The sequence below is a fragment of the Girardinichthys multiradiatus genome, chromosome 19, assembly GCF_021462225.1.
Source record: "Girardinichthys multiradiatus isolate DD_20200921_A chromosome 19, DD_fGirMul_XY1, whole genome shotgun sequence".
NCBI lineage: Eukaryota > Metazoa > Chordata > Actinopteri > Cyprinodontiformes > Goodeidae > Girardinichthys > Girardinichthys multiradiatus.
Window position 1 is genome coordinate 10,111,472 of NC_061811.1, and position 13,763 is coordinate 10,125,234.

A 13,763-nucleotide genomic window follows, 5' to 3' on the forward strand; every position below is an offset into this window, starting at 1 on the left:
GATATTTCATATTCTTTTCTCCTCAGCTTCATTTGTTAAAATCCACCAATTCTTGCATGGACACCCCTGGGAACAATGCAGTTGTTTCCGTATATTTACACGAACTTTACATGAAGTCTCAGTTTTGCCCCATAAAATCTAAGGTGGCATTTGTGTGTGTACAGGGAATATAAAAGAAATCTTGATAAAATGTCTGTTTTTGTTATCTAAATATATTGACATATAGATTTTCCGTCACACTCCTGTGTGTGTGCACCTGAACTGTAATTCTCACTGTCATTCAAATTCAGTTTAATTCAAAAATGCTTTATTAATCCCAAAGGGAAATTAGATGTTGTAACTCATATTATAATGAAATTTAAAATGCTTCGCATTTCTGTTAGACACCATCAGAACTGATTTTTGGAACTGGTTATGATTTCATCCTATTTAATATAACTCCAGCTCTGTGTAATTAAAAAAGTAACCCCAGAAATGTCGTTTCTTCCCATCATAATGATACATCGTGTACAACACTGCAGTCATGTGTTCATGTGACTCATATACCAAATACGGGTTGGTGAGAAAAATCTGAATATATATTTAGACTGCATCCTTTAACCAATAAGACGGTACCAACATCTTTTTAAACATATGGCTGAGGAGGTCCCAACTTTTGCCAATGTAGTAGTACTTCATGAGATGGCAGGACTTATTTAAAGCCTGAGAGCCACTGTTCTAACGGGAGAAACAACCCCTAGTCCAATTGAAACTATTTTTATGACTTGTCAGGATTTAGAGTTGTGTCGTTGCCAAGGTAACAGTCCACCTTCAACTGCTGCGATAAAGAAACATGTCGGAGCCGCAGCAGGAGAAGCGCAAATCGACCCCTAAACGGATCTTCCTCAACCGCGTAGACTCCTACTCCTCCAGGAACATCGCCAAGGTATCACCGAACTGCAACACCGCTTGGTTTCATTCTCCTCTCTTCGTTTTATATTTACAGAGACTGCAGGCTGCTTACATTCGTTGCTTTGTAGAAAGGACTCGTCCGCGTCTCCGCCATATTGTGAGTGGCAAGTTCGCATTGGAAAACGTGTTTTTCTTCTAAATAAAGCGCGTTTACCTTAAGCTAATTTTGAATAATTTTGTCAAATACAATTGCTTATTCTAGATTTGGTATAAAGACCAAAATTAAAATGTGCAAGACAGAGCCACCACAATTAAGCACAATGTCTTTATAATGCACTTAAATGTATTTTACCTACATCACAACAGAGGTAGGTAGAGTAGCCAAAGGTTTTACCACTGTGAGAAGAAGTAGCGTTACTTAAAAATATTACTCAAGTAGAAGTATAAATTAGTCATTAAAAAGGTACTTGGTAAACAGGAGAACTGAGTTTGACTAGTGTCTTATTTTATAAATGTATTCAGGAAGATAAAAAATCTAAAATAATTAGCAAATTCCGTTATTTTCAAATAACTGGATAAAAATAGTAATACATAAATCACGTCGTTACAAAATAACAAACTAAAGAAAAAAACAGGAATCTACTGTATATTAAAAGAAGAAGGATTCTTCAAATAAAGAACATTATGAAGAACCCTGAGCATCCTCTTCGTGAGATTTTCGTACAGCAACTGTCTTCAGTCCGAAGCTTCTTCAGATCTGCTGTAAGACAGACCATTACAGGAGATCCTTCCTGCCCTCAGCATCTACAACGGCTTTTTTAAGAAAGCTGTATAATGTGAGCTACGACAACATTTAATTTCCCTTTGGGATTAATAAAGTAATTTTGATGTGAATGAATTGCCCTCCAGATGCCACTGGATGCTTTGCAGACATGTATAGCAGAACAAGGCAACCTATGTACATAAAAGTCTAAAATAAACTGTGTTTATGAGTGACCAGACCTCGGTGGTACATTAGCCAGGTAAGAGTACAGATAGTTAAAAAATAATATTACTTAAGTAAAGTAAAGAGTGCAGTGTAGTATTACTCTATTTATACTCAAAAATGTATTCAAGCAAATCCAACAGAATAAATGTAACTCATTACTACCAAGCTCTGCAACAGATAATATACAAAAGCAGTTTATTCCAGTTTTAGTTTAATTTACCATTATGACTTACATTAAAATGTGTTCAAGTTGGTCATTTTGGTCCAAAATATTATTTATCAAAGGATGGGTGTGAAATACTGTTTATTTTTTAGATGTCATTAATCTTATTAATATTACAAATAATTTATTGTCAAAATAATTTATGTCATCCATACGTTTTACTTGACCATTGTTGAAGATCCTCTTTAAAGAGGCCTTCTGCGTGTTCGTTTATTCACCATAACCTGGAGGAATTACACACATTTAGAATAAATCACACGGAGACAGCTGTATTAAAAATACCTGGACCAGGGAAGCTCTCTGTGATCTGACCACACACCGAGACGACTTCGGAGCTTCTCACTGGGCTCATTGCTTTTATTAAAACACACATGAAAATGGGCAGCGCCCTGTTTACAGTTTTTTCTCACATATAGTCACGTATACACTTTTTCCTGCCTACCATATAAGGACATGTTCCTGTCTCCCAGCACCTGCACTCGTATCTACTGATATAAGAAGGGAGTGCTTGGTCCGTTAATCTTTTCACATCCTTCTCCCACCCCTACAGTTCTTCACTATTTTTCTGCTTCACCACACTCAAGGCCAAATTTGTGCAATACAATTCTGCAGACCACTAACACAGGTTTTACATTTTATTTCCCACACTGGTTATGAACATAATAATAATAATGCACACACATAATATATCTCCACACCATCAAAACCATTCAGGATCCAAGGTGCCTCTCAATGGTTCACTGGGTGATAGGCAGGGTACACCCTGGACGGGTCCACAGTCCATCACAGGGACAGTAGAACATGAGAGACAACAATGACTTCACACTCTGACATCTGAGGGCAATGTAGAGTGGCCAGTTAAGTTACAATGTCTTTGGACTTTTGGAGAAGACCCTGAGAGAACATGCAAACCATACAGAAAGGCCCTGGCAGAGATTCGAAACGAGGATATTTTTTGCTGCAATGCAACCCTGTGAATATAAATGTGTAATGTGTCAAAGGAATTTAATAGAATCGGAAATAGCGTTTAATCATTGTGATGGAGAAGATTAGGGCAACTACACAGCATATCATGTGGTTTTAAAGTTTGGATTATTTATTTTATTAGTTTTTCCGTATCACTGTATTACCACAGAACACACAACTTAATTTTCTTTACTTGTACAGTTTTTGCATGGGTCCCAACAAAAATGCCATGTGGTAGCAACCTTCATGCAGCTTCTAGGCCTATGGTTTTTTTGTTGTATAGTTCCTGAGTAAGAGCAAGGCAGGCGTCGTAGCTGATGATGATGAGGAGGAGGGGGAGCAGAAGGAAGAGGAGGTGTCCCAATGCAGTCAAGCCTTCCAAGTGGTTGGAACTGTCTGTGATCCATCCAATGAGCCCAGGCCGTATTTGCTGGAAGAATACTGTGTGAGTTATTTGATACAAGGCTGTCTTGTCAGATGGTTTCATGGGCAAGATCCTGACTGATTGATTCTGAGTTTATTCTGTCTTTCTGAAGCATCTTGACAGAGAGAACCTGCTGTCAAAGCTGATGGAGTGTCATGTTGTCATCTACAACATCAGCCAGGATGCTGAGCAGGTGGAGGAAGCTACCTGGGCTGTCAAAGGTAACCTCTCAAAGATCTTTTACAGTAATGCTGTATCATAAATTTAATTTGAACTCAGTAATTATTTGTATTTTGCCTTAGCAATGTTGTTTATGGATTAGTATGCAGTTGTTGCAGTTAATTATGTGATATGACGTTTAAAAAATTACAAAGTTTTGAAGATAAAGAGTAAAAATGTAAGACTTTGCTGAGGGAAGTAGCAACTTATATAAAGGGATGTGTATTTGCTACAGTTTTTGAGTAATACTCTGGATACACTTCATTCTGTAATATTGTCCTGTGGCGCCACACACTAGTGCTTTCCCAACTTTCCACATTTCTTGTCAGCACCATTTTCTTTTTCAATTTAAATGTTTTATCTTACTTTCTCTCCTTTTCCCAACTTTCATGCACATTGGAGATCCAACATATTCAACTCAGAGTTCACTTCTTTAAATGAATTAAGATAGTTCTTCTACAAAGTTTAATTTACAACTGAAGGACAACCCCACATTATGCATATGGTGAATAATCAGTAAGTATGTATATTTTGAAGCACTGACCTGCTGTGATATTGAATGATTTATTATGTTTAAGATTTAGCTCTTAAATGTCAAAAAAACTTAGTTTGAATGTGAGGAATGGGTTTCTCCAACAACTGAAGCTTGGCCCAAACTGGGTCATCAGCAGGAAAATGATTGAAAAACACCAGCAATATCTACAATAGAATGACTAAAAAGAAAGCCAAGGTTGTGCAATAGTCCAGTGAAACCAGAGGACTTTAACTAATTGTGGAAATTAGTAGTTTTGAAATTGACAGACAAAAATCTGAAAAGAGCTGTGTGTGTTTGTATTCAACCCTCTTTACACTGATACCATTAAAAATAATCCAGTGCAACCGATTGTCTTCAGAGGTGTCCTAAATAAATAGTCCAGCTGTGTGTAATTAGTGTAAATCCAGCTGTTCTGTGAAGGCCTCAGAGGTTTGTTAGAGAATATTTGTAAACTGGATGTTAAAGACTGAAAAATAAAGCAGACAGCTCAGCGATAACCCTGTGAAGACGTTTTAAGCAGGATCGGGTTATGAATCAATATCGTATGTGTTGAACCGACACCACACATCACCCTGAACATGCTTCATTTCCTTCGTGAAACATGGTGGTGTCATGCTGTGGGGATACTTTTCTTTGCTAGGAAAACTAGTCAGAGAAGAATCAAGCTAAATAAATAGCAATATTGGAAGAAGAATTCACATTCCAGCAGCACAATGAATCCAGTCACACAAGGCAAGACTGAAAACTGTCAGGGTTTGAACTTTTTGGACTTTTGTTTGTGATTTTGTTTACTTTAGTTAGATACTCTTGTTTATGGTTTGTATTCATGTTGTTTATTACCTTTGTTTTCTAATAGTTCTGGTTTCCTCTCGCCCTTGTTCCCTTGGTGTTGCTTTACTTAGAATAGTTTCATTATTATTATGATTATTAGTTTTGTATCTTCCTTGGATTCTCTGTGTTTATTTATGTTAGGTATTTTGTTCTCCCTCTTGTTAGGTCAGCTTTAGTTATTGTTTACATCTTTGTTTGTCCCCATGTTCCCTGCTTGGTTCTAGTTAATTCAGTCGGTGTGGTTTTAGGTTTGTTTACTTTTGGAATCAGTGTTTTCTTATGGGTTCTTTGTTTATAGAACAAAGGTTCTATAAACCTAGGTTCTATAAAAAGGTTCTTAGGTTGCCAGTTCTTAGGTTTTTGTTGTTCTTCTGTTTCCACCAGTTTCTCTGTTTCCTTCAGTTCTTGGTTATTCTAGATTTCTTATGCTTCTTTTGGTTATTTTATCTTTGTCTATAGTTTTGCTTAGGTCTGAATCTCCTTGTTGTTATTAGTCCTTTCCTTCTTGATTTAGTCTTCATATTAGGTTCACTTGCTCCCTCTGTCTCCCTGTGTCCATGTCACACCTGTTCCCTGTTTCTTTGATTATCTGCCCTTTGTTACCCTCTCATGTCTCTCTGTATATTAGTTGGTCTGTGTTCTTTGTTCCCCGCTGGTTCCTTCTGTTCGTTCACACTCTGTTCTGCCCGTTCACTACACCAGGACTAAGTTCTGTGTTTGCTTCGTTCCTGCAAAGAGTACTCATGTAAGTTTTTGGATTCACTCATGTTAGTACCTGCAGTGTTTTTGCTACGTTTTTGGAATCCTTTTGAATAAAGCTGAAGCCTTACTACAACATGCTGCTGCCCAGCTCTTGTCTGCACTTTGGTCCGACCCAAACACAGAACATGACAAAAACATGATCTTCACAAACACTTTTCATGGCTTTAGGTCTGCAAAACTGGTAGAGCAGGTGTAACTGCAGCAAATGGTGGTTTCTACAAAGTCTTTACACAGAGAGGGTGACTATATATGCATGCCACACTTTTCAGATTTTTGTTGGTTAAAAATGTGGAAAACCACATTTCATTTTCCATCCACTTCACAATTATACACTGCTACCTACGTTTCTGTTGGTCGATCTCATCAAGTCCTAATAAAATACCTTGAAGTTTGTAACAAAAAGAGAAATGGTTTAAGGTGCTTTATGTCCTGATCTGAGACCTGTCACTTCTGGGACCTGAGAAGAAGAAATCTGTCAGCCAATTATCAGCATAACTGATGCAAAAATCAATATCCTGTGAGATTCTTTCCTGTGCTTCATTCACAGCTCTCCATAATCAGACAGAGAATTTTTCCAGTCCGAAGCTCTTTATCCTCGTCTCCTCTGTGATGACATGGGCCTCCAGCAGGCCCCTGGATCCAGTCAGTCGCCTTTAATTCTATTCTAGTTCTGTTCCTCCTATACTATATAATAATAATAATCGCATCTAGATGTAATTTTCCTGCAAAAAGCTATTGGCACTTGTTTCTTATTATCCCAGGATGATCCGGAGCTTCCCTTTACTGATGACATTTTCTACTGCAGAAGAGCTCATCCTAGCTTCAAACAGCACATCGACCTGGAGAAGACAGTGGTGAAAATCGGCAAATCTGTGCGGTCATGTTTCACCTGTTAGATTCTGGTTCTCCGTCTAGCAGATGAGAGGGACTGATGATGTTGGACGGGTTCTGTTTACAGAACAGAGAGATTTTCTCCACCTATGTGGTGGCATCAGGCCTGCAGTATGGAATGGGAGAAGAGATCTTCCACTACTTCTTCAAGGTCCCATCACAAAGCAGAAACCAACTCTCCACAGTTTCAGCTCAGACATACTTATACTTTGCTGATTGATTAATGCCCCCTACTGGTCACTAATAATAATTTATCTGCTGAAATGTTAATTAGGATACAGATAAATCTAAATAGCTGGATTTGTGAAATAATGTGTGTTTTTTAGGAATCATGGCTGGGAAAGGAAACTGAAATATCTGTGTTTGGAGATGGGAATAACGTCATTCCCACCATCCACATCAGAGACCTGGCTAGGTAATTCCTCTCAGCAGATGTGGACAGACATGCAAGTCTCTAAATAATCACCACTTTGATAATGTGTGTGTTGCAGCGTGCTCCAGAATGTAATCGATAATCAGCCCAGACCTTACTACCTGCTGGCTGTGGACTCGTCTCACTGCAGCATGGAGGAGCTGGTGAAGGTGAGGAAAAATCTGGAGCTTATCCCTCTGAAAGAGTTAAAGAAACTAACCTGTGTTTGCTGATGTTCTCTCCAGGCCGTCACCTTTGTTCTGGGACCTGGAAAGATTCGGAAAAGGCCTTTTGAGGACATCTATTTGATCCAGGACTTGAGTGTATGTTGTTTTGACAAAAGAAGAACAAACATGAGGACATGAAGACACAGAGCATGAATTCTGCTGCTGTCTACACGTTTGAAATCTTAGCTGATGCCTCATTTCTACCTGACAGATGAGGGAAATTGATTCCTTCCGGGTCAACCTACAGATGGAAGCAGTAATCATCAACAAACTTTTCTCCATCAACTGGCATTGTGAGTCTGGTCTGGTGGACAATGTGGAGCTGGTGGTGGAGGAGTACCGACAGGCTCGGGGGCTTCTGGTGGGCTACAAGTGCAGATTCAATCCCACATAGTGTTTCTGTCATAGAATAGTGCTCGAATGGCTTTGTTGTGTTTTCTTTGCAGCCTCTTCGGCTGTGCATCCTGGGTCCTCCTGCAGTCGGGAAAAGCAGCTTGTCCACAGAGATCTGTCAGCACTACAAACTCCATCACATTACTTTAAAGGAAACCCTCTCTGAGGCCATCACCCGGCTGGTGAGCCGCCGTGTCTCACCAATAGTTCAAATTCAAGTTTATCACATTTGAACTCTGTTTGATCCTTGATCAGGAAGAAGCTGTGAAGAATCCTGATCCTGATGCTGAGGACTCCGCAGCAAAGGCCCAAGAGCTGCTCCAAAGCCTGCATGACAGCGTGGAAAATGATGGTTCGGATTGTCCACTTAATGATTGCCTTTATTGGTCAAGTGTAGCAAAACCACTCCATGGTCCATCAGCATTAAAAGGTTTATTGTTACAGAAAGTCGTACTCGTACTTGTCATCTTCCGCTTTATCCGGGACCGGGTCGCGGGGGCAGCAGACTCAGCAGAGACGCCCGGACGTCCCTCTCCCCATACACCTCCTCCAGCTCCTCTGGGTGGAGCCCAAGGCGTTCCCAGGCCAGCCGAGAGACATAGTTCCTCCAGGGTCCCTCACGTCCGGTGGGACATGCCTGGAACACCTCCCGAGGAAGGCGTCCAGGAGGCATCCGATATAGATCCCCGAGCCACCTCAAATGGCTCCTCTTGATGTGGAGGAGCAGCGGCTCTACTCCGAGCCCCTCCCGGATGGCCGAGCTCCTCTCCCTATCTCTAAGGGAGTGCCCGGCCACCCTTCGCCTTCGGGTTGGGGACAGGTCTCTGACTGTCGTTTCGGCCTACGGGCCGGGCGGCAGTGCGGAGTACCCAGCCTTCTTGGCGTCCCTGTTGGGGGTGCTGGATAGTGCCCCTCCCAGGGACTCCATTATTCTGCTGGGGGACTTCAACGCCCACGTGGGAAACAACAGTGACACCTGGAGAGGCGTGATCGGGAGGAATGGCCTCCCCGATCTGAATCCTAGTGGTGTTTCGTTATTGGACTTCTGTGCTAGTCACGGATTGTCCATAATGAACACCATGTTCAAGCATAAGGGTGTCCATCAGTGGACTTGGAACCAGGACACCTTAGGCAGGAGGTCATTGATCGACTTTGTTGTCGTATCATCAGATCTTCAGCCGCATGTTTTGGACACTCGGGTGAAGAGAGGGGCTGAGCTGTCCACTGATCACCACCTGGTGGTGAGTTGGATCCGCTGGAGGAGGAGAAAGCCGGACAGACTTGGCAGGCCCAAGCGCATAGTGAGGGTCTGCTGGGAACGTCTGGCAGAGGCCTCGGCCAGGGATGTATTCAACTATCACCTCTAGGAGAGCTTTGACCAGATTCCGGGGGATGTTGGAGACATAGAGTCCGAGTGGACCATGTTCTCCGCATCTATTGTCGATGCCGCTGCCCGTAGCTGCGGCCGTAAGGTCTGCGGTGCCTGTCGCGGCAGCAAACTCCGAACCTGGTTACAGAAAGTCAAGTTTATAAAATACACATTTTCTGGTTTACAGGGGAGATTAGTGTTGGAAACGAACGCTCTGATCTTTTCCAAAATTGGGATCAATTCAGGACCTCGAATCCAGCACTGAGATTTTCCCAGACGCTTATATAATTTTTTTCATCACTGTATGCTATCTGGAAGGCAAATGACTAAATCTCTTTAAAATATCACAATTGTTGTTTGATGTTTCAGAGGAGCAGATCAAGCTGTTGAGGGATAAGCTGATGTCCAACCCATGCAGAAACCAGGGTTATGTCCTCGATGATTTTCCCAACACATATGAGCAAGCCAATGAGCTGTTTGAAGGTGAGAGAGGGACATGCTGCTCCCACATGTACCTATACACTGCCTTGCATAAGTATTCATATCCCCTGAACCTTTTCACATTTGAGCTCTAATACAAACACAAACTTTAATATATTTTATTAGGATTTTATCTCACAAAGAAGTGCATAGTTGTCCAGTGTGCCTTTGTGTCCTGACCCCTAAGTCAATACTTTGTAGAATCACTTCTTGCTGCAGTTACAGCTGCTGGTGTTTTGGTGTCTCTACCAGCGTTGCACATCAAGAGACTGAGATTTTAACCATCCCCACAGCATGGTACGACCACCACCATGTTTCACCATGGTGTGCTCAGGGTGATGAGCAGAGTTAATTTTCCTCCACACATAGAGTTCTGCATGTTGGCCAGAAAGTTCAAGCTTTGTTCCATCTGACCAGATCTCTTCCTGAGCTTGTTTGCAGTGTGGCAAACTTTCAACCATGGCTTTCTTCTTGCCTTCCGTCTACACAGCTCAGATTGGTGAAATGGTTGTCCGGTTGACAGATTCTCCCACTTGATCTGGGAGTTTCTGCTGCTCCTCCAACATTTCCATTCGCCCCTTAGTTGCTTCTCTCATTAATGCCCCTCTTTCCCAGTCTCTATATTTATCCCTGGACCTGTTGGCTGTGTTCATGGTCTTCATGATGCTGTTTGTTGAGACAAAATGGCACACAGGTTGAGTCCATTTACTAATGAGGCAACCTCTGAAGGCAATTAGGTTAAGATTTTATTTAGTAGTGTAAGAAAAAAGAGACTGAATATGAATGCATGCCATACTTTTCAGATTTGTATTTGTGAACAACCTGTATCTTTTCCATGTGTCCTTTACAACTATACAGTACATTGTGTTGGTCTATCACATAAAAACCTGGTAAATTACATGGACTTTAACATGATAAAATGTGTAAAAACTCCATCGGTATGAATACTTTGCTAAGTCACTGTAAATAAAACACACACAAAAAATGTAATCTTTAATTTCATCATCTTCAGAGGACCAGGATGAATCGTCTTCATCCAGGAGGATCATGCCAGGTAGATTTGCTCCATCATCAATAGTTTGTTTTACCAGCCACTGCATTAACATGGAGCTCCTTGTTTCGGCTGCAGAGTTCCTGTTGTGCCTGGACGCCTCTGATTCCTTCCTGACAGACCGAGTGATCAACCTCCCCGAGGAAGTGGTGCAAGAGCTTGACTACGAGCCAGAGCAGTTTCTGAGCCGGCTGGCCATCTACAGAGGGAACAACCAAGAGGACAAAACAGTTCTCAACTTTTTTGAGGAGCTGGATGTCAGGCTTCTGTACCTGGGTAATCTGAGGCGGAACAACATCCTGTGTAGGTACCTAAAGGAAGGATTCTCCGTTATTCAGTCCATTTCCTTGTGTTTCAGAGGTCACCGGCTCCGAAGAACCCGCCAGCTCGTTGCTGATGGAGAGGATCTTCAGCACATTAGGCCCCCCTAGGACATACAGTCCCAGCTGTCAGGAGATAGTGGAACAGAAGAGGAGGAAAGCAGAGGAGAAGATGAGGAGAGAGGCAGAAGAGAGGGCCGAGGAGGAGCAGAGAGAGGAGGAAGAGGCCAGGAGCAGGACTGCATGCTGGGAGGAGTGGGTAGGTGGACCTGGGTCATCATATGCACATCACATCAGTTCAGAGGTCAGAGACCTCTTTAAACTATCTGGTGAACATGAGAAGCATGAGTTTTGAATGTTAGGCAGTTGTAACTTTCTACTGAATTACTCCACATTATTGAGAAACTTCCTGATTTCCGGCTCACACCTGCAGACCGTCAGCCCTCAGAAAGCCTAAACGCCTCCATTCCGATGTTTGTGTTTCAGACTCAGAGTTCAGAGGAGGCGATGCTGAGGGAGGAGCAGGACCTTGAGAACCTGACTGTCCAGATGAGAAGCTATCTAATGGAGCATGTAATGCCAACACTGAGCCAGGGTCTGATCGAGTGCTGCAGAGCTCAGCCACCAGATCCCCTGGACTTCCTGGTACTACTCAGCGTGTAGTCGGCCACTTTTCAGAATGTCCCTGAATCTCAGCTACTTTAAAAGAATCAACATGGAAAATAGACATTTCATCAAAGCTTGTAGGGGAAACCACACCTAATAGTTATCATTTACCTTCTACTCCAACTGAAGTAAAACATAAAGAAAATAAGAGGAATACAAACTATTAATCTACAGCACATAAAATTCTGCTTCCCATCTACACAGTATTTATTGAGGACGAGTCATTTAAAAGAAAAAAAGCTTCAGTTAAATCCTTGAAGTTATCAACAATCTGTTTGACTCAGATGCCAAGAGGAATCTTAGTTTAATGGTCTAATTTGGACTTTTATGAGAGGTGGAAAATGGAAAAAAAACCTAACATATTTTCAAAGATAATGAAACACCGGAGAATTCTTATCAGAATGTGCTCAGGAGAAAATGCGTGTTAGGGTGCAAAATGTGTTGATGTTTTTATGGCTTGTGCCTGTCTCTTAGAGACACATCTGGACACAGAGGAAGGCACTGATTATGTCTGCCACTGAGGACACTTTAAGACAGAACACAGACAGCGGTCTCTTATCTTACGGGTTTGGATGTCTGGTCTTTCTTTACTGTTGAACCACTGTAGAACCAGGTGACGCTCAAAAATAGACAACTCAGTGTAGTGTTCGATGCAAACAAACATTTAGCACCTCCGCAGTCTGCACAGGTTGATCAAGCCTGGTCACTGGGCTGGGTTCAGCTTCTTTGATGGACAGGCCTTTTCTGCAAGGTCCGTTCCAGAACCACTACGGTTCTCGCACTGCTGCCCAGACTTGGTCAAACAAGGCTGATCAACTAGTCAAAGTGGCCAAATTTCCTTTATGGCATCAGAGTCACAGAGTGTCAGTGGTAGTTGTTTTTATTAGCTAAATAGTAAAGCAGCCCAGAAAATCAGAAATACATAAATTGTTTTATAAATTGAGCTGATTATTTAAGAAAAAAGTCTCTCCAACAGCTAAACCAAGAATTTATTTAGGCTAAGCTAAAGAATCCGACAGACCAGGTGAAGTGAACAGGAGAGCAAAGAATCTTTGTAATTGAAAGGTCAAAGTGCAAAAGTTTATTTGTCCTACATGATGCATTTTGGTGTGTCTCGTTCCAGGCGGAGTACCTGTTCCGGAACAACCCGCTTGACCACCCCTAGTAGAGAGGATTCATCTGTGAACCGTGGTGTTCCTGTGCTGTTTGATTAAACTGAATGTTACTTGTTGAAGGAAACCTGGTTGAGTTACGGTGTTTCTCTCTCATTTGAATTGTTCAATGTTTGGACTCCTGAGTACTGGCCGTGACTCGAAAACAGCCATTTGAAAGTGTGCAGCGAATCCAGAAGCTCATTAGAAAGTTAATTTGTTTAATGAACTAAGGAGCAACCACGCTCCGGTCATAACAGCTCGGATTTGGCTGTAGATATCTGGGAAGGAGAAACGGTACAAAAGGCAGCTAATTTGCAGCTCTCTGGAGTTCCCACTCACAGCTCCAAAGTGTTCATAATTAGCTGCAACAGAAGCCCAAATAATTTCATTGAACATAATCACTACGCAGGGAAATTAGTGGGAAACACTGTGATAAATAACACAACATGAAGAGAAAAGAGCAATTCCCATTCTGTAATAAATATGTTGGCACAACGTTTGAACAGCCTCGTGTGACTTTCTGTTTGTCACCAACTTGTTCCTGTAAGATTAAGTTGTTGTGAAAGTGTTTATTGTAAACATGTTACTTTTACAGAGCAGCATTGGCCCACTTTTGTTTCCAACATTCTCTGTTAGGAACAGGTTGGAACAGCAGGCAAGCCAGTCCAGTGCCTTTGAAAAGTTTGGAATATCACCACAAACACCTGATACCAACTTTTAAGCACAGTGGTGGAGGGATGGTGATACGGGTTTGGTTCGATGCCACAGGACCTGTGTGCAGAATATTGTTTTCCATAGTCTAAAAAAAAGAAATATTGGGCATCCCTGAAAAAGGGAGAAGGTCTTCAAGGCCATTTGTTGCTCTTTACATTCTGCTGGAATTTCTGCATCAGTGCTTCCATCACTAACTGGAAATGAGGAATTGCTGGATGCTACTGTTTCTTTTCTTTCACATGAACAA

The 13,763-nt window shown here is 41.8% G+C and overlaps 1 protein-coding gene across 1 annotated transcript; it reads left to right on the forward strand.

Annotated features, from left to right (window-relative positions):
- Nucleotides 1-725: 725 nt before the first annotated feature.
- Nucleotides 726-13,302, forward strand: ak7b (adenylate kinase 7b). The gene is given in 19 exon segments (XM_047345701.1): nucleotides 726-925; nucleotides 3,352-3,513; nucleotides 3,605-3,713; nucleotides 6,387-6,481; nucleotides 6,601-6,711; nucleotides 6,798-6,881; nucleotides 7,057-7,145; nucleotides 7,222-7,312; nucleotides 7,388-7,465; nucleotides 7,581-7,730; nucleotides 7,816-7,944; nucleotides 8,018-8,114; nucleotides 9,501-9,614; nucleotides 10,624-10,665; nucleotides 10,741-10,938; nucleotides 11,021-11,241; nucleotides 11,469-11,627; nucleotides 12,772-12,809; nucleotides 12,811-13,302. Coding segments are annotated over 19 exon segments (2,112 nt in total). The 5' UTR covers nucleotides 726-832; the 3' UTR covers nucleotides 12,863-13,302.
- The last annotated feature ends 461 nt before the right edge of the window (nucleotides 13,303-13,763 follow it).